Below are 20,178 nucleotides of genomic sequence, written 5' to 3' on the forward strand. Positions count from 1 at the left end.
GTTGTAAAAGATTAATTTTAACTGACTATGGGGTTAAATTTATTATCTAGGATGGTGTGACTCCTTACACACATACCCTGATTCATTCAGTGAATGACCCTGATTTTATTGGAGTCCTAAGGGTAGCATGTAATCTTAGAAGCAGTAAAAACAAATATGAGGAGAGTAAAGGCTGCATTCATTCATTTTACTGATCATTTATAAGGTGTGGGTGGTATTATCACATGAGGAATCAGATATAAAATCTGGGTTGAAGGATATGATTTCATGTAGCCAATACCAGCCCAAGAGGGGGCAGTATTAATACATATTACATTATATGCCATGTAATTTGCAGCATATTTTAAATGATTGAATATTTACAATAAACAATAATCTGCTCAGTCTCCTCATCCTAGTGACATTTACATTCATAACCTGAGCAATACAAATACCATGATGTGCATTTTGATTGTAAACTTCCCATTACTCATACAAAATAAAGTTTCTTGAACTTCGATACACTTCGTTGACATTTAGTGTTGGATATCAGCAGAAACTGAACAACTAACAACCTCTGTGTTCACAGTGTTATCAGCTGTACTGTCTGTGGGTCTCACCAGCTGTAACAGCATCTCCATATGGAAAATCTCTGGCTTCCAGTGGAGCTGCTGTTATCTGTGGAGGGACACCTCTTGTCATCAAAATGCCTCTGGGTCTCCATGGCTTTACAGTTTTCCCACATGACTATTTAATGTTATGGAACACATAAAATTTTATGCTTTCTACTGTGTTGTTTTTGTGGAGTAATTTGTAATAAAATAAAAAAAGACATAAAAAATAATATTATTTCAGGCTCTTTTGTATGCTCTTTATACAGGTGGAAAGCTGTGATGGTAATACATGCATGTACAGTGATTTCATTGTAGCTATCTCTTTATTCAATAAAAGATGAAAGAATAAGGTGTTAAGTTTAAGTTATAAATGAGTGAATAAATGAACAGTGGAAAAATGAATACATTCATAATCAGTGCATGAATTAATAATTTAAGGCATACACTCAAAGAAGTCCACATTGGTTTACAGGAACCTAATAACATCATTCATAAGGAAAGTGAAAACATAACGGAAGGAAAACACATGCGAGTGTACCAGAAATGGCATTAGACTCTTTTAGTTTCATTGTTAACTGAAAGTGAAACGAGGGGATTTTTTCTTGTTGTTTATCATACTGAGTGCCATTAAAACTCAGATGTTTTTGTCATTGCAAAGTATATCAGTTTTAGATTTTCATATATGTTGCCCCCTCTTAATCTACCAAAGTCACTTGTAACCCATACTGGGTAGCCCCTGGAGGTGTTAAACTCAGTGATGGGGTTAATTACTGGTTACGTGTTGTGTATGAGGCCGATGTGTGTGCTTTCCATGTTACAATAATGATAACTAGTGCAATGACCCGTGGAGATCCACAGGTTCTAGATGAGGTGGTTTTTCTGCTGTTGTGTATTTCATGCATGCTGTACTGCATTTGTCCAGCAGTCACCGCCAAAGCATTCTGGCCATAGAAATGTGATTGTAAGGGTATTGTACTCAAGAATAACTAATATCTCACAAAATATTGGTCCTATCAACTTGCCATTTTCTCTAGTCTCTTCCTTGACCAAAAATACATACGTTTGCCAAACTGCAGCAGTCAGCTCTTTCTGGAATTTGTGTGAATCCCAAGACACACACAGGCAAGCACACACAGAGGCCACTTGACTTTTTTAAATATATATATAATAATAAAATGATAAGATGAGAGGAAAAAAAAACCCTCTCAGACCAGACATCTTTGTCTGTTTTAAGAAAATCAAACAGAAAGTACAAAATCAAACTGGATAAATCTGAAAATTTTATTTTAAAAAAGAAGAAATGTTGCCTTTACGTATAATAATAATAATAATAATAATAATAATAATAATAATAATAATAATAATAGATATTTAGAAAGTAAATTTAATTGTACTATTACAAACTAGGGGCACAGTTGTTTCCTAATAGTTTAACAATGAGTGACGTTAAGCTTTTATTGTGAAATTATGCGTCGGTCTTCCGCTATCCGCGTGCCAGCCTTCTTTGGTGAGGTTACCAACTGACAGCCGGTGGTTAGCCAAGCTAAGCTAATTCATCGTTAGCTGCTGTTGTCCATACGACTCAGTCACTGCAGTTGTGTAGCACTACTTAGTCTATAACATCGAGACTGATAGTGCTGGGTATTTGCAATCGAGCAGAGATAGAGTGTCCAACGTAATCCGACTTTAGCCAACGTCAGCTGAAGAGGGAGTCCTCCCCGAATGACTAACTCGCAGTGTGTGGCTAGCTAGCGAGGAGGGTGGGGATAAAAACTTCCAAGACCGCGCCCAGCTTTTGCTTCATTCCAGCAGGCAGCTACGCTCTTGACGGTGTGTGAGACCCACACCACTACACCAGATTATAGTTTAGGGGAAACTGACACACTAGTGTCAACTAAGGGCAAACGCAAGTAACCATGTTTAGAAAAACCTTAAAGAAAGACCCGGAGCTGTTTCAGAATGTGTCTGACGGGCTGCGGCGACTCTACCGGACCAAACTGTTCCCGCTGGAGGACACGTATCGATTCCATGACTTCCACTCCCCTGCACTCGAAGATGCCGACTTCGACAACAAGCCTATGGTCCTCCTGGTGGGCCAGTACTCCACCGGGAAAACCACATTCATCCGCCACTTGATGGAGCAGGACTTCCCCGGTATGCGGATTGGCCCCGAGCCGACCACAGACTCTTTCATAGCGGTGATGCACGGTGAACAGGAGGGGGTGGTACCGGGTAACGCTCTGGTTGTCGACCCAAAGAAGCCCTTCCGCAAACTGAACGCCTTCGGTAACGCATTTCTCAACAGGTAAAAGCACTGCAAAGTCCACATGCTACATTAAAGAGCTTACACGGAACTATGTGAAAAATCTAGTACAGTTGGATTATAGGACTTGAGCCCTGTTCCCTAGAGTTATTCACAAATGTATGAATGAAACGTACACGGGCTGTGTCATGTCACGCTTGTCTTTAAGGGTCATTATTAAAGACAGCTGTGAGTTAGGAGACGTGTCATAACAACACAACAGTGGGATTTAAATCCCCACCTTACAAGTTCCTACAGGTACCACGCATTTCATGGGAGGTTCACACAGTAAGTTTGTTGCACAATCTCCCCTGCAGTCTTAGACAGAAATGTGTGAGTGTTTTCCCTCTTTCATCATCCTTGGAGAATGCGGCTGTTCAGTTTCAGTTGTTAGATTGAAGAGCCAGTCTGTATGGCAAAGCTGAAGGACAGTGAGGTGTTTCCAAACCCTTACCCCTTATACACAATCAGCCTATGATTCAAGAAGGTCTTTTACTTTCACTTTGGATCAAATTCTGTAAATGAATGCTTTACAGTGCCTTCTGCTGCTACTCTGTCAAAGCACCTGCAGAGTCACTCCTGACAGTCGGTTTTTGTCATGGTGTGGCCCCTTGAACATAGAAATAGTTTAAAGTGATGTTGCTAGGTAACAGTGACCTTGTCCTGTCCTCAATGAGGGTGTCTGAATGTTCATACCTCTGGTCTTAAAGTTTTACTGTATCATAGATGCCGACAAACCACCTCCCACATCCCCTACCTGTATAATGAAATCTTATCACTAAGGGTAAAGGTTTTGCTGTCTATCTTTTGGTCATGTTAGCTGAATCAGCAGTGTCTTACTAAGGTTACAGTTAGTGTGTCAGCTGGGTTTAAACTGTATACCATATGAATTACAAATGCTATGGAACTCGCAGAGTGTTTAAAACCATATTTGAATCACCCTGAATTACTCTTTGTTATCATATTCCAGATTTCAAAGTCTTGTGTAAAAAATGTCATGATGGGCAAAAACTCAGATGACTCAGACATTTTAGTCATAATTGGTCTGTCACTAATTATCTGCTGCAGCAATGGTAGATATGGGTAAAAATAGAAGCAAAATTGAAAGTCAGACAAACAAAAATGAAAGGAGAGATAACCTAAAATTTTTTAAATAAAGTACACTGTTGTATGAAGTAACCTTGTATGAGCACTATTGGTCCAGGTCAAGGTGCTGTGAGTTAGAGCCAGGTAACTTTACATATTACAGTTTTAAACAACTTAATCCACTCTATTCTGTGTGGATTATGACGTCAAATGGCTGACAGCTGCATGATAATGCTGTCACTTCCTTTTGAGGATGTATACTCACTGCATCCTCTCCTCTTCCCACTAGTGTATGTCATCCTCCAGACAAAATGCTAGTTTATCAAATAGATTAAATAGTACACAGACACCATGTAAGCTTACTTGTAGACACTGGTTTTCAGTATCTGAATGGTACGTTAACTCCAGATTAGTAGATGGGTCCTTCTGGCATAGGCTGTATTAGAACAAACACCTCAACATTTATTCTCTTTTATTCTGTTGTTCTCTCTCAAGTTAACATTTCCCCTCACGCCCTCAGTGATGTGAAGTGTTGTTTTATTTGAATAAGTCTGAGCCTGTGCATTAGTCAACTCTGAAAGTGAAGTAATTCAGTTCAGATAGCAGTTTTTAAAAGGTCGGGGTGTTGGACTGCACAGTTAAAGAGTCGCCCTCGGAGTTCATTACAGAGTTGAGGGGGAAAGCAGATAAGATGTGCATAAACAAAGGCCATTGTCCACTGTAGCCTCATTTGTCAACTGTTGGATGGAGTCCCATGATATCATGGGACTAGGGCTGTCACAATTGCAACATAATCGGCTGATCATGATTATTTAAGCTGATGTGATCATTTACCTATTGTAAAAATAATCTCCATTCACCTGTATAAAGTTAGCCAGATTAACTAAAACTGCTCTCTTTTTAATTCTTTTATTGTTCTTTTGCTGCTATGAATTAATGACACCTTGTGGAGAATTAGAGCCTCCAGCTGTTGTCTCATGTTTACACAGCTTAAAAGGCGATTAGAAACATAAATGTTTCCAGTGAATTTTAATAATGTCTTTCACTTTCATGAGGTGTACAGCATGTTAATTATTAACTACTAAGCTTGTATTATAATACTGACGTAAAAGGAATAGAAAAAGACAAATTGTTAATGGCAGCTTGTAATGACCAAACATCAACTAAAGTTGTGACAGCCATTATGGGATGGGACTTCTTTTTGAAGTCAGCTTGCATATTTTGGACTACAGTGAGCGGTCACACATGAGCTTAACGAAAGCCTTTTGTACTCACATGATCATACATACCAGGATGTGTGTGTATGACATTAGCAGGTGTACGACCTTTATGAACAGCTCCGTAATGAGTGGATTTGATTCATAATGACTCAGGTGGTGATGGTATGTAGGTGGGAGCAGGCTACATTTTCAGATTAAGCTTTTGTCAGAATCAGATCCAGACAAGCATTTGATTTGAACTGTTTTTTGGCTCAGACTGGGCCACTTTTCCATTTTCCTCTCAGTAGGCAAAAAGTGTGGTTGGATTTGTGTTTAGATCTGAGCTGGTTCAGTGTGTTGTAGTCATAAATGAAGAAAGGGGCTATCTAGGGTCAGTAAATAGTCATGAGCACACATGCCTGATTTAATGGATAGCAATTCTACTGTGTAGCTCTTAACCATAGTTATTCAACCTGCAGATTAGCCTTTAACTACCACACTGATATAGATAGACTTCTCTACAACCAGTTATTTAGCTCAGTCCCTGTGATCCCCATACCTACAATTTCATATTAGATTTGGAAAACACAGAGTCTAGCAGGTCATTTACTCTACAGCATGTTTGTTTCCTATTATTTCCATTTTTCAGCAGCCAATTTCAGACTGTTGTGTTGCTTTTTGTAGTGATTAGGACCTAGATCTAACTCCCGTGTTTCTGTTCTTGCTTTTTTATATTTTCTGACAGTATTTTGGCATTTCTCTTCTCCCACATCCCTATACTGTATATGGTCTCATTCTCTTCCTTTTAGTTTAAAGTAAGGCACCAGTCAAAAGGCCTCAGTGTGTTTGTGCTCTGTGTGAGCCATTCGTTTTCTAAAAACAGAGTCAGCAAAGTGTAAGTTTCCGCACTGGCCACCCCGGCCTTCGCAGTCCTGCTCCGTTATTCCAGGACACTGACTCTGCACTTTACTGAGATAGGGACTGACACATGAGGGAGCTTCATAAGCACATGTTGTTAGAAATACCTATGAGAACACCTGTATAGCTTTAGATATACAATAGACTGACAGATAAAAATGTTTTATTCACACACAGCAAGATTTTAGAGGAAACAAACATGGAAAAGTGTAACCTCTCTGTCCACATCCCCCAGTGCTAGTGCCAGCCGCCCCCTTTCCTTTCCTCTTAGGAAGCTGAGGTCATGTGTGGAAAGTCAAATTGTCAGGAGGTGGGGTGAGGTAAGCGGGAGATGAACTCAGTCACAGGTCTGATGCTGTGCTGCAAGCTCACAGAAAGGATGGTTTTCTCACTTTGCTGAGACATGACTGAAGAGTAAAGGCTCTCGGATAGTTCCAGAATCTCAGGCCCTCGTGCTTGCTAGGGTCCTCTTTTCTAAGAATTCCAGCTGAGAGTTTTTTCCTTCAGGCTCTGTGTGGAAAATGCTGGGATAGATTGTTAAATGGAAACCCTGAGCCAAAATTCCAGCTGCATATCATACGCCATCGGCATTGAGCGGGAGGGGAAAAAAGCCTGCCTGTTTGTTATCTTTGGCACTATGGTATTATTGTAATGTAATACCATACATATGATCTCTATGCAAGCCCCTCTCTCATATTTCTTTGACTTATTCTTTCTGCATGGATTTTTCCGATTTCCCCCTGCGTGTGGTGAGGGACCTCTGTTAGGGTTTGCAGTGTGCCTGTATGTGTGTCTACCACTGGTGCGGTTGCTGCAGGAATGTAAAAGTGAGGTACTCCCGGTCTTATGACCCAGTGCCTTTGAGATCATGTTGTGAGTATCGGTTCAGATTGACTCAAAGGGCAGCAGAGCGAGAAGGAGTACTCTGAGCTTTGTGGCGTCTTAACAATCCCCTTCTTTGTCTGCAGTTGGACTCCATGGGTTTATGCAAAACCACTCATCCTCTCATGCTTTGTAGTGTGTATTTTTGTCTGGTATGAGTGCTTGTGTGTCTTGGAATGACACTGTCTTTAAAGTTTAAACCCCAGTGTCCAGCTTAAAGGAGGCCATTGTGTAGTGAATTATAATGCATTGGGAATAGCTCAGGCCTTCATTTCATATATTGTGATGTATTGTCTCAATGTTAAATGAGTAATAGCCTCCTACAGTTAGAAAAATTGTCTCCTCTTCAAGGAAAATCTGTAAATGTTATCATAGCTTTGCATTTTTCATAGTTTTTTTTTTTTTTTTTACATTTCATTTCAGTGTTTTACAATTTTGAATACGGTTTGATTTGTATTTAAAGCTGGTGGGACAGTTCAGTATTGTTTTGGTTTTTTAAATTGGTTTTAGTTTGAGTTGGTTTCAGTTAATTATTGTTTCTTATGATAAACTCAAATTTGTAATTTTTTTAGTTAACAACAATCCCACAATTTTTCATTTTCAAGGAAATCCTTGCTCTGTGTTATTCTGTTACCTTTTGCCCACTACAGCAAGTTGCACAGACAGAACAAAAAGTGAAGTCTAACTGCAGGCATCAAATGTCCAGTACTGAAAAACCTGCCTACTTGCTTGTGTTATTTTCAGGATTAACCAGCATGAACCAAATAATTCTGGAAAATATACATTTACAGACCTTCAGAAATTCGGTAGTGGTAGCTCTGTAGTAAAAAAAATGTCCATTTATGCTTTGTAATATATTGGGCATTAGTTGTGATCTTTTACAGCAAAGGTTTGTCCCTTAATGTTAGCTTCATAGAATAGGGGAGTTGTTAATGAAAAGCCAGAGAATAATGTCTGTTTAGTGTTTAATGTCACGTTGATGTGTAAACAGTCTCACCAGACTGGTTTTTGTCTCTTCCACCCTCCGTCTAAACACACCTTGCCTTATACTTCTGATCTTCTTTCTGTTGCTCTCATCCTGCTCTGTTTCTTTCTTTTGTTAGTCTTTTACTTTTTCCCTCTTATCTGTCTTTATCTGGTACCCTCTCATGTCCCTCTGTTTTCTTGGCAGGTTCATGTGTGCCCAGATGCCTAACCCTGTCTTGGAGAGCATCAGTATCATCGATACTCCAGGAATCCTGTCAGGGAGAAGCAGAGGATAAGCAGAGGTCTGTCTGAAACTCACTGAGTTTTCGCTCACTTATTCACCTTACTACTTCCACTACTGTTTAACAGAGCCCCACCCTCTGCTTGAGAAATACTATAAACAGAGAATGTTGCATGCATGCAGGACTAGATAGGCCCACAGGAAGTCACACATTTCAAATAGAAAAGGAAACATGCTACACAGCAATTCACTGCTTTCACCCGTCTGCTTTCTGCGTGTTTTATAATGCCAACTGTTGTAGCTGAGCTCATAGTGTTTCAGGTCTTTACCCCCTCAGGGACATGCCTAAACCAAAGGGGTCATGTAAATCTGATGGAGGCTTTCACAGCTTGACAGCAGCAAGGAGAGTGCACACAGCACTTTGAAGTTCATTTCCTCTACCTGTGGTTTTCTAGGGCACCCTTGTCTCTCACATCCTTCCCTCTTTTGGCTTGTTTTGCTTTTTGTTTTTAGCCTTTAGCTTAGGTCGTATTGAAAGGATCAATTAACAATAATACTTGAAAACATTTCCTGTTCTTGAATTAGTTTTCTGTCTTTTTCCCCCCACTATTTGTTTGATCAGTTTTGTTAAATAACCATTCTTTCCTAATCCTATTCACCATTTTACATCTGAGTCTTTTCCTGTGCCTCTGTTGAATAAATTAATTCTCCATGTGTCCAACAATGCTGCGACCTGTAGGGTCACACAGAATTGCCACATACACAGTTTTCCTTTTACTTTTGATGATACTACAGAATATTGGCGGATGAGAGCACTGCAACTTAACATAACTTCTTCTTTTTTTACCTGATTTGAGTCACTTTTAAGAGGAAGCATACATAGAGCAGTGCAGCTTTTGTGTACTTGTGAAGGAAGTGGAGTAAAATGGCAAGCATTGCAGAGTTTCCCAAGACTGCTCCCTTATATCACCACTACATGTGTTCCACAGAAGTACACAGCAGGCAGATCTGTTTTTATTGACTCAAATTTCCCCAAAGTCACAGTAAGATAAAAAAACAAAAAAAAAACGAAAACATGAATAAGAAGCACTGGCAGATGTGGGAGGAGTTTCAATGGCAAAGAAACCATAAAGGCCAGCGAAGTGACTGTTAACACAAAATACAGCCTTTTGATAACAATGTGGGTAATGTCTGAATGAAGAGACTGGTATGTCTCGAGGTGACCCTGACCAAGGAGAGTAGACGAAATCTGATGCCGTACATCTCAGACAGTTTTGTTTCTATACATACATATGCATTCTTACTCTCCAAGAGCCACACAGTCTGACTTTTTCCTCATTCACCACATGTACTACCTCTGTTTTCTGTATAAACACAGATGCAGTACTGTACTACTGATTGTGTCATATATAAACACTACTGATTTGATTGTGCACCTGAAGTGTGACGGGCGTGTGTGGGTGACTACTGGTAGATATTGGGCATGAACCAAGCCACAGGAAACTACTTTGTTAATTTCAACCTCACTGTTTGTATGATTTTATAGTCAGACATTTATATATGTTTAATATAGAGCAGCTGTGTACATGTTTGTCTAAAAACAAGAGGAAGTGGAGAGTAGAAGTGGGTGTTTAGGTTTATTCATCTCAAATAAACATGTCTTTTGATATAAGGAGGCAGAAGCGTCCTGTGTTCGGACACACAAAATGTTATTCTTCATTAGTATCATAAGAGTTGACTAGATCAGCATCAGTTATCTTCACATACTTTTCTTTATGAATTTTTTTCAGCTAACAATGCTAAATCAAATGCAGATCAGCACAAATAACAAATCTCAATTAAGTTTGTGCATGGTTTTGAGATGCAAAAATATATACGTCTCAGAATTATCAGTAATCTCTGCAGTTCTTTGATAAGCAATTAAATAGACTGAGATTGGAATCTTGTCCACAACAATCATAACATATTTTTTTCACCAAATCGTGCATCTCTTGCCAAATATCTTGCTCCATGTTTGTCTGATTTGTTTTACATTTCATCGATGACTTCAGTTACTTTGTAGATTCATAAAATTTGATGAAAATGATCGTTAAAAGTAGCCCTAAATGTCATTGCATAATGCTTTGATTTCACATGTCTTTTTGATGAGGTCAGCAGGAATGGCTTAGAGATTGTTCCTAGTTAAACCATGAAGTGATGAAACTTCATTTTGCAGAACTGCTTGGCTTCTTCTCCATAATAATTTCTTGTGACAGGACATGAAATATTGAGTGTCATTCATCAAATTTAAGTAAAATCTTTTATGATCCTTTAATAGTTGATATAACATAGCTCTTGTTGTTGTCATCATTTGTCCAGATAATCCAATAGGTGTTAAATTAAGTGGATATTCAGCTTGGCTCTGTCCACTTCTCTTCTCTGTGATATTCAGCTGCGTTCAAATATGCCATGAGTTCATTGGTGTATTCGTAGCATGTCTACATATGAGACACGTCAGTTGTTAATGTGGTCTATAAGTAAGTCTCGTCTAATGCAGCTGTCTCTGTCCTCAGCCGGCTCCCACTGGGATCCTGGTCTTAGAATATTCCCATTTCATCGTGCTCTTCCTCCACATGTCATGTGAACAAACAGGAAAACACGTCTTTTAGCTGAGGGCATTCCCTGTTCCCATCCTCTTGGTTCTTTTTGTACTGTGCGTTTCTCATCTCCTCATTTATCTACTGTATATCTTAGTTTCTCTTTAAACTGCATCTGCCCTCTTGTTTCTCTCTTTTGTGTACACGTGCTGAGAGAGACAAAAGCCAGCCATGTTGGAATGCATGTGTAGCAGATCTGGCGCTGATTGTGCGGCAGCAGAGATGATCTTTTAGAGCAACTGCATTCTTTTCTGATCAGATGACACAGACACTAATCAAAACCAGAATGATCTCTTCTTCACTTTCTCTCCTCAGCTCCTCAAGGGAAAAGAAAGCTCAAGAAAAAGTCCCAGTTTTTGCAATTTGACTTAGTCCACTTGTTTCTCAAATAACCAAAGGAAGTGAGTCGTAGAGTTAAAATGTGTTTTCCAGTCTTTTGTCACTTTTTGGTGCGATCATAATTTTCTGATGGCATTTGACTACTTGTACCCACTCTGTCTCAAACGTTTCTCACCTCCCTCCTTTTATTTAGATCTTTTGTTACTGACAAGTTTATTCTTGTGGGATGCATTGAATTACAGGACTGACCAGTCCATATTAAAGGTAATTTCATCCCACTTGTATAATACATATGGCAAGTTGGACTCTCTGAAATCTGGACTTTCTCTACACATTCCCCTCCCTTTTAATCTCACTGGTTCAAGTTAATAGATAACTAGGGAGAAAAGCAGTGTCTATTAAAAGTACATATCATAACATTAAACTGTCACTATTTGACCAACATGAGTGGGAAATAAATGTGGAAAAAAAACTGTTAATATAGTCCCAACAAGCTGTGTATTATTAACTGAGCCATTGCGTTCAGGTTAAGTTCCTGTGTTTCTCCACACAAGGCTGTTCAGCGTATTGTTAGTACAGTGCTCTGTGTAAAATACTGTCATACTTCCATTCTGACATAAGTGGAAATGTAAATACCTAACAATCTTTTGGAGATAAGTTTGCTCCCTCAGTACTTAAGAATGTCAGTGATCTGTGCAGCCAAAACTCATGGAGGACTCTCTATTTTGACCCCGTCTCAGTCACTTGAGCGAAATCCAGTGAATCGACTGTACACAAAGCCTGTAACCAGGTAATAGTTCAAGTGTCTGTCCAGATTCCATCTATTAAACAGCCAATCTCTTCTCCTCTTTTCTCTTCAGGTTATGACTTTGCCGCTGTGCTGGAATGGTTTGCTGAGCGTGTGGACCGGATCATCCTCCTGTTTGATGCCCACAAGCTGGATATCTCAGATGAGTTCTCCGAGGTGATCCGTGCCCTCAAGAACCATGAGGACAAAATGCGTGTGGTGCTGAACAAGGCAGACCAAATCAGTACTCAACAACTTATGAGGGTGTACGGAGCCTTGATGTGGTCTCTGGGAAAAATTATCAACACACCTGAGGTAAAAATTACAAAACTACTAGACTCTTAAAAGGAAATGTTTCAGTGTATTTCTTTTAATGTAGATTTAGAATTTTAATACATTTTAAGGAACTTTATATGGCTTTTAAAAAAGATTTTCCCAAGCCAAACAAATTGAATCCTTTAAAAACTGACTGACAGTAAGTTGGCAAGCAGAGCACACATTTTCTACCAAAGCCTAAAATATCTGCGCTGGTTGAAAATGTTAATTTCCCACAGTGACGGCTAGGCCTTGGCTTCCTCAGTCAGTGCTGTGCATTATAACCATTTTTTCAAGGTCATTGAAGGTGTGACAATGTTAATGTAATGAGCAAAAACAAGCCAAATAATGATGTATTTACCTCACAAAAATTTTTTTTTGGCTCATGTGGATAAAGTTGACATGTTTCTTAAAAGGACATAGCCTTTCCAACTGATTATTGGTAGAAGAAGGACAAAAAATATCTTTATAAATGTATTGAAAGTGAAACACATTTTAAACCAATCCCTGCATGCCACCTGATATCATGTGATGGTCTTCCAACATTCTTCCTGAGTGCTAGCTAATGGTAGTTAATGTTTAATAGAGGGTTATATTCATAAACCTATCCCAGAGAAACCTTTGGATCATCTGGACAATGATTCATTGACTTTGAGAGCATATTGTATTGTAGTCTCTTTACATGATGTAAAGCACATTCCACATATTTTCCTCTCTTGTAGTTAGTAAATACATCTATAAGTTGAGTCTGTCATGTTTGTTTTTTATGTTTATTTTTTTATGTTGGATTGCACTGATGTTTGTGAACCATAAAACTTCCTCATGTGGGCGTGAGCTGTTAAGTGTGACCAGATGAAGGAGATTAAACTAACCTGTGCAAACTTGATCCAGGTGGTGCGGGTGTATATTGGGTCATTCTGGGCCCAGCCCCTGTTGGTGCCAGACAACAGGAAGCTGTTTGAGGCAGAGGAGCAGGACCTGTTCTTGGACATCCAGTCTCTGCCACGAAATGCAGCATTACGCAAACTCAATGACCTCATCAAACGAGCACGTCTCGCCAAGGTCAGTAGTAGAAATACTTAAGAACTACATCAACGTATCACATTACTCTGTCCCTCAAAAATGGGACTTAACATTTAGAAATGTCCAGTTTTATGCAACTTGTGTAGGTATTTGGTTTCTAAATTAACCACATGCAGAAGTAGACTGATTATTGTAATATTGTAACACTTAAAGTAACGGCTGAACTTCATTTAGTTCTGTTATCTGAAGATCCCAAACTACATTCTGTTGTTCACATCAGATTTGGGTGTTGCCCCATGTTAACAGGGTGTCTGGATCCCACCCTGTCATCTGACATAAATCTAGCAGAATGTCTGCTCTTTATCTTAACTCCCTTTAAATATGTAGTAGATTGTTGTTCATTCACCGAAAACCAATATATTCTCTTCAGGTGCAGGCCTATATCATCAGCTCTCTGAAGAAGGAGATGCCAAGTGTATTTGGAAAGGACTCTAAGAAGAAAGAGCTGATTTCCAACTTGGGTGAAATCTACCAAAAGATTGAGAAAGAGCATCAGATCTCACCTGGAGACTTCCTAACATCACCAAGATGCAGGTAAGGACAAGACAGCTACAATTACCATCCTCTACAGATTTGATTGAATACCATGGTAACTCTCCACACCTCTATTGTATGATGTTTTTGCAATGTTATATAAAGCGTTAGATACACATGGTTCAGATTAGAAAGACCTCTCAACCTTTACTCTCTTCACATCTTTGCCCCTCTTTCCTGTCTTGCCCTCCAGGATGGGCCAGGACGGGGATGAGATTTATTTTTCCTGGTTTGTCAGGAAATCCTGCTTCTTGTACGCTGCTCCCATTGCTAGCCATTGAAGACTAATCTATTTCTATCACCAATTCCTGTTTTCTCTCAACCCCCATCTTTTCAGGAGTTACTCAATGGCCAGGATTTCTCCAAGTTCGCTTCGCTGAAGCCTAAGCTCCTGGAGTCGGTGGAGGACATGCTTGCCAATGACATCGCCCATCTCATGGCATTGGTGCGCCAGGAGGAAGCTGCCATGCCCAGCCAGACTGTGAAGGGAGGAGCATTTGAGGGAACGATGACCGGGCCCTTCGGTCATGGCTACGGCGAAGGCGCCAGCGAGGGCATTGACGAGCTGGAGTGGGTGGTGGGCCGCGACAAGCCTACATATGATGAGATCTTTTACACTCTCTCTCCCATCAATGGCAAAGTGTCAGGGGCTTCAGCCAAGAAGGAGATGGTGAAGTCCAAGCTGCCAAACTCAGTGCTGGGAAAGATCTGGAAGCTGGCAGATGTGGATCATGATGGCTACCTTGACGATGAAGAGTTTGCCCTGGCCAACCACTTGATCAAGGTAAAGCTGGAGGGCCATGAGTTGCCGCAGACGCTGCCTGACCACCTGGTGCCTCCATCTAAACGTGGGATTGTGGTGGAGGACTAAGGTCCAGAGAGGAACAGAATGGAACCACTTCAGCGCTTAGCTCCATGTTTGTCCAGACAAAAATCCAACAAAAGCATGAACAGTGTCATCGCCTCGTAAGCTGAGAGTTTCCAGGCTTTCTGATGCGTCATGAAGAGGTATAGCTGTGATCTTTTTCACCAGAGAGAGACTGGAGGGTTTTGGGTGGGGGTGGGGTGGGGGCAGGGCAGGGCAGTGTGGCCTTTGTGCATTAGGGGATAAATATTCAGGTATCTATTACAAATAAAAATTATAAAAACTGATGAAAAGACTTTATTGGATCATGATTATTGGATGATTCACTTGGATATTGGAGGTCACATGATAGGTTTAATATGGATTTGTGCGTCGTGTGTTCAAGATGTCTTATAAGTAAACGGTCCATCTTATATTTTGATCCAAAGATTATAGTTTCTTTTTTTCCATTTGGAGAGAGAGAGAGAGAGGAAATAAATCAAAACAGCTGTTAGAATTATTTTATCTATATTTTTGTATTTCCTGACTGTTAACTCTTTCCAAATGCCTACCTTTTTATTATTTTGCCAGATAAATAAAAAGGAAATACTCAACCATCAGACTCTTTATTATGTGTACTCCTTCATGTTTCATTAAAGAGGTCATATTTGGCTAAACCCACTTTTATTAGTCTATGGTACATTTATTTGTGTATTTGGACCCTAATAATTCATAAAGTTTGAATTTGAACCTTCCAGGTGCTGCAAAGCTATCTTTATATTCATTCTGACAAAAATCGAGTGGATTTCCAAAATCGTTTTAATTCCTGCTAAATTTGTTACGTTTTACAACTAGTTACGTCCTGACATTTACACATATAAGGTTAAGATTTCTGACGAACATTTCTCCGAGTACGACATAATTGTCAGCAGCAGCAGTTGTAGTAAAAACTGAAAATATGTCTAAACTTCGAGCCGATTACCTAAAATGTTCAGTTGGTTGAATTATTGAACACAAGTGGCTGAACAGGACAGAAAGCGTGGTCAATCACCTGGAGGGGGTGAGGTGTGAAGGGGCTCATCTGAATTTAAAGGGCCAGCAATCCAAACGACCTTTCTTGTGTCATTACTCAGAAATAGGGTTGAAGATGGACCTGTGGAGTTTAATTAATGAAGAATTCAGACCCAAGCAGAGCATTTATAGTTTATGTAGACCACAGGGAATGTTTTAAAATGCATAATTCCATTTTAAAAACCAAAATATCACTCCTTTAATATTTAACAGTTTGAGTTTATCAGTCACACCAGCACAACAAAGTCCTGCTGAAGGAACCATGAGGATCAACTGAAACTATGATCTGAACCAAAGCTTCGGGGTTTTTTGCTTTTAATTTGTCAGAGAGGGTCATACCAAGAACTGTGTCATCCAGAGGTCAGCCAGAGAATGTCTTTCCTGTGGAAAAGCCTCCAGTGGGTTCTTTTTTGTGTGATGTACTGCCCTCTGGAGGCTAGAATTTGTCAATTACAGCTCAGCTTCAGGACATAAAAGGAAATTTACCAGTGAAAAAATTTACCTCTGTCAGGATATTACATTGGAAAATTGAAAACAGGGGTGGAGGCAGGCATTACTCACAAAACCTGTGAGACAGAAGACAGACAATGACAGTTCAGTCCAGGCTCAGATATTATAAACACTCAGACGGGAAACTCCTTCCTCCATGAGTCACATTTGAGTCAAAATAGAGAAGATGTGAGTTGTAACATTTCTGTCCACCTGTTTCTTTTCTCATGACAAGCATAAGGGTGTGTAACATATTGAATTAATATTATTAATTGAGATTTAGTTTTTGAGAAATATGAAAAATTGACAAAATGATGATTAGTGTTTCCTCTGGAGAGTTTTCTTGCTCAAGAAAAATTCTTGTTGTAATATTCATTGTGAATAATTTTCTTTAACCATTAGTCACAACTGGTGTTTTATATTAAATTCAAATTTACTTTTTTTTTTTTTTTTTTAACAAATAAGACACACTGACATCTTTACAAATCCTTTTATTCTCCTTGCTGATAATGCACATATAAAGTGTCTAAATTTAATAAAGAACGACTTAATGTAGCAAGAACATATTCTTTAAATTACATAACACCGGAAAAATGTAGATGTAATCTTTAGACTATAGTGCCCATCCCTACTGAATTATCAGAAGTGTATTTGAATCATTCAAATATAATGTAGGTGTAAGAAACTGAAATGTAAATCAGATGGTGTTTCCACAACTGAACCGAGTCAAAGATGCTGCTCCAGATATTATGTCACACACAGACACTTCATGTCTGTGCATGTACATTAACATATTTCAACACTGAAGCCTCAACTGACACCCATCACCTGGTTGTTTTGGAAAACTGTGGTCACACAGAGCAGCAACACCTCTCCCAAACACACAATGAGGACATTTCATTGTCATTCCAGACTCAGAGTCATATGTCCATACCTCATCAGCTCACTCAGTGTCCGACTGCACGCATTGAAATTTTACACAATGACTCACCATGTTATCACCCGCAATGTCACACACACATCATCTGCAAGAGCCCCCCCCCCCAAAACACTGACATCTTTAATAAGGTCCAGAGGCGCTCCCTTGTGTTGTGATAAGTTATTACACATGTTCAGGTTATTTCTTTCAGTGTACAGTGGTGGAAAAACGTTTTGTGATTCGTTGCATTAAGAATCACTCGAGTCATTGAACTCACAGGCTCCCTTCTGCACATGCTCTGTTCCATCGAGATCAAAAAGATAATGTCCCTTGAAACACATGTTAAAACTGTCAAGAATTTAGATTTTTTTGTTGTTAACTATAAACAAAAAAAATCATTTGTATTTATATATGACTGTCTGATGCAGCCACACCAAGACTTTTCAGTAAATATTTCATGACAATATTTGAAGATTGTGTAAAACTTTGAGGGGCTCTGAAAACTTTTTTCCACTGCTGTATGTGTGTCTAATTCAGAAAAATGTCTACATGAAGATATAAAGGATGACAAGATGACAGAAGGCTGAAAATTACTTTTAATATTAAGAAATAAGAGGACTCCGAGAGCTGGAACAGCTAAAAGAGAGCTTAAGGAGGCTGGTTTTGTGAATTCCAAGTAATTGCACAACAAAATGAAAGGATGTAAACACTTTTTTTTTTTTTTTTTTTTGCAGTGTTGTACAAACATTTGCTGATCATATAGTGCATTCCGATATGGACCAGAACAAACAGTAGTTGTTTCCACGGTAACAGCCAACAGAGAGCAGAGAGAGCAGCTTTAGTAAAAGTAGTTCCACTTTTTTAACTGGCACCGAAGTGAACTTTGTGTTCAGTGTAGATAATTTACAGCAGCCTCAGGGTTCCTCTTGTTCTGATTTGATATTGACACAGAGCTGCTGAAATGCCCACAGTGGTGTGAAGTGGGAGGCGACGTGGCTGGATGTGGCTGTGTTTCTGCACACTGTGTTTGGATAGCTGTCACCCTCCACTGCTGTACTGTATATCTCCCCTTTACATTGTTTCCTTTTTCTTGTCGTCCTCCATTAGGACGTCACTATTTTCCCTCTGTCTCTTTTTCCTTCTTCCTCCTTTTTTCCTCACTGTTCATGGAGACCAGCCTCTCCCTGTTTTTCTGCCTCTTTGTTTTTTTGTCTGGTTTCCCCTGACTCCTTCGTTTACCCCCCTTCTCTCTGTGTTTTAGGTCACGTTCGTCCCGTCCAGGTCTAAAAATATTCCCAGCAGGCCTCACTCCTGCTGACACACTGACCCTCACAGATAGTTGACTGGGTCGGACTTATATAACAGTCATATGTGAGGAGTGCCACTTCTCATATAGACGAGGAATGAAACACCTGTGTGTGTATAATGCAAAAAGCACATAACGAAGGTTAGTGCATTTTAACTCTTAAACAGCAGTAGCTTCATTAGGATCCATGACAGTTCATCCTTATATCCAACTACAGTTGAAGCTAAAACACATTTAATCGCAGTCTGAATCATTTTTTATCTGCTTATCTGTAATATTCTTCTAACTGTTCAAACGTATTTAATGTATTCTGCTGCCTTAATATATTTGAGACAACTTTTCAACGTCATTTTAAAGTATTAGCTTAGGATCAGCTTCATTATGATCACTAACCTTTTTCGTATGTTATCACATATAAGTAATAAATACACAAAATCAATCAGTTAAAATGATGGGAATTTATTTTCAAAGAACTGATACACAACAATCAGAGCAGCATAAAATCCAGGTTTTCACTGACTGCATCGACAGTCCCTGTAATACTGAATCCAGAGCATTATTTCACATTTTGGAGGGAACATGGGGGGGACAAAGAGGCAATCAAAGACAGGAGAGGAAATAAGTGCTATGAAAGAGTCTGATTACCAGGGAACACGTTGACCTCGTTTCTGCAGTGTGAAAGGAGGCAGAGGTTGAGGTGACAGATTTTATACTGTACTGGCATTGCGGTTCTGCTAAAACTGGTTTGTTGGCTCACAATTCACGGGGTAACTAAAGAGCAAATATGATACTTGAGTGTGGTAAGGAGAGAAAACAGTTCAACATCATAACTGTCTTGCATTTTTAGGCGAGAGAACCCGAACACTGTTACATTTTCTTTCCTTAAAGAAGTCAATTAGCCTGTAAACAATCTGCTCTTACAGAGACATATGAGACTGTGACCTCACAAAACTATAGATGAAACTTTCAGCACTTACAGTTCACTCTGTAATACTTTTTTGATAATTGGAAATACTGATTATAGCCTAGGCCTGAAATGCATCAGTTTTCTGGAGTGCACAGCTTCATTTATAGCTAAGTTGTTTGGGTGTTTTGCTCGTGATGCACCCCAGTCCAGCCCTGGCTGACTACAGCGGCACCGTCATCATAAAAAGACAGATTTTGCTGTTTAAAAGTTCAGATGAGGTAGGCCGATATGCAGGTTTGGGCTAAAGCAGGACAAAACAAGCCCAACTTGGTTGAGTTTGTCCCAGTTTGTGCAGTCTCAGTGTGTTTGGTCAGGGTTCAGTTGGTTCTCAGCAGGGCGGTGTGGCTGCAGGTTGAGGCGCCCCAAACATCTCTTGTGAGGCGTAGGTGATGTAGAGGAAGCCGTCGGCGTCTCTGTAGCGGGAGTAAACCTCCCCCATGCTGGAGGACATGCAGGACATGTTCTTCTCTGCCACCAGGAGAAACAAGGCCTGGGTAGAGTCCAGATCAATCTTATTCCTAAAATAAAGACAGAAAGAATTCAGAGTCTGGACGGATGGCGAGAAACAGTGAATCACAGCATAAATGAAGAAAACAGTGAGAAATCTGACAGCTTGATGGGAGAATGTGGAGGAGGGTGGGTAGGACTGAAATGGAAATGCTAAAAAACATTTACAAGCTGTTTGAGATGTGAGTAGGAAG

At 39.6% G+C, this 20,178-nt stretch overlaps 2 protein-coding genes and 1 long non-coding RNA gene across 3 annotated transcripts in view; 2 read left to right on the forward strand and 1 right to left on the reverse strand.

Moving 5' to 3' along the window:
- Window positions 1–2,080: 2,080 nt before the first annotated feature.
- Window positions 2,081–15,345, forward strand: ehd1a (EH-domain containing 1a). Its single transcript, XM_030146449.1, is given in 8 exon segments — window positions 2,081–2,898; window positions 8,152–8,225; window positions 8,228–8,248; window positions 12,023–12,264; window positions 13,156–13,326; window positions 13,718–13,856; window positions 13,859–13,881; window positions 14,219–15,345. Coding segments are annotated over 8 exon segments (1,593 nt in total). The 5' UTR covers window positions 2,081–2,509; the 3' UTR covers window positions 14,753–15,345.
- Window positions 15,346–17,658: 2,313 nt separating this feature from the next.
- LOC115427743 (uncharacterized) overlaps window positions 17,659–20,178 on the forward strand; it is a 24,420-nt gene continuing 21,900 nt past the window's right edge. The window contains exon 1 of the long non-coding RNA XR_003936541.1: window positions 17,659–17,726. This is a non-coding gene — a long non-coding RNA (uncharacterized LOC115427743). The remainder of the gene's footprint in view (window positions 17,727–20,178) is intronic.
- map1lc3cl (microtubule-associated protein 1 light chain 3 gamma, like) overlaps window positions 18,950–20,178 on the reverse strand; it is a 2,299-nt gene continuing 1,070 nt past the window's right edge. The window contains exon 4 of the mRNA XM_030146451.1: window positions 18,950–19,995. Within this exon, the coding sequence (XP_030002311.1) occupies window positions 19,806–19,995 (190 nt within the window). The 3' untranslated portion in view covers window positions 18,950–19,805. The remainder of the gene's footprint in view (window positions 19,996–20,178) is intronic.

This window comes from Sphaeramia orbicularis, chromosome 10 (genome assembly GCF_902148855.1).
Source record: "Sphaeramia orbicularis chromosome 10, fSphaOr1.1, whole genome shotgun sequence".
NCBI classification, from domain to species: domain Eukaryota; kingdom Metazoa; phylum Chordata; class Actinopteri; order Kurtiformes; family Apogonidae; genus Sphaeramia; species Sphaeramia orbicularis.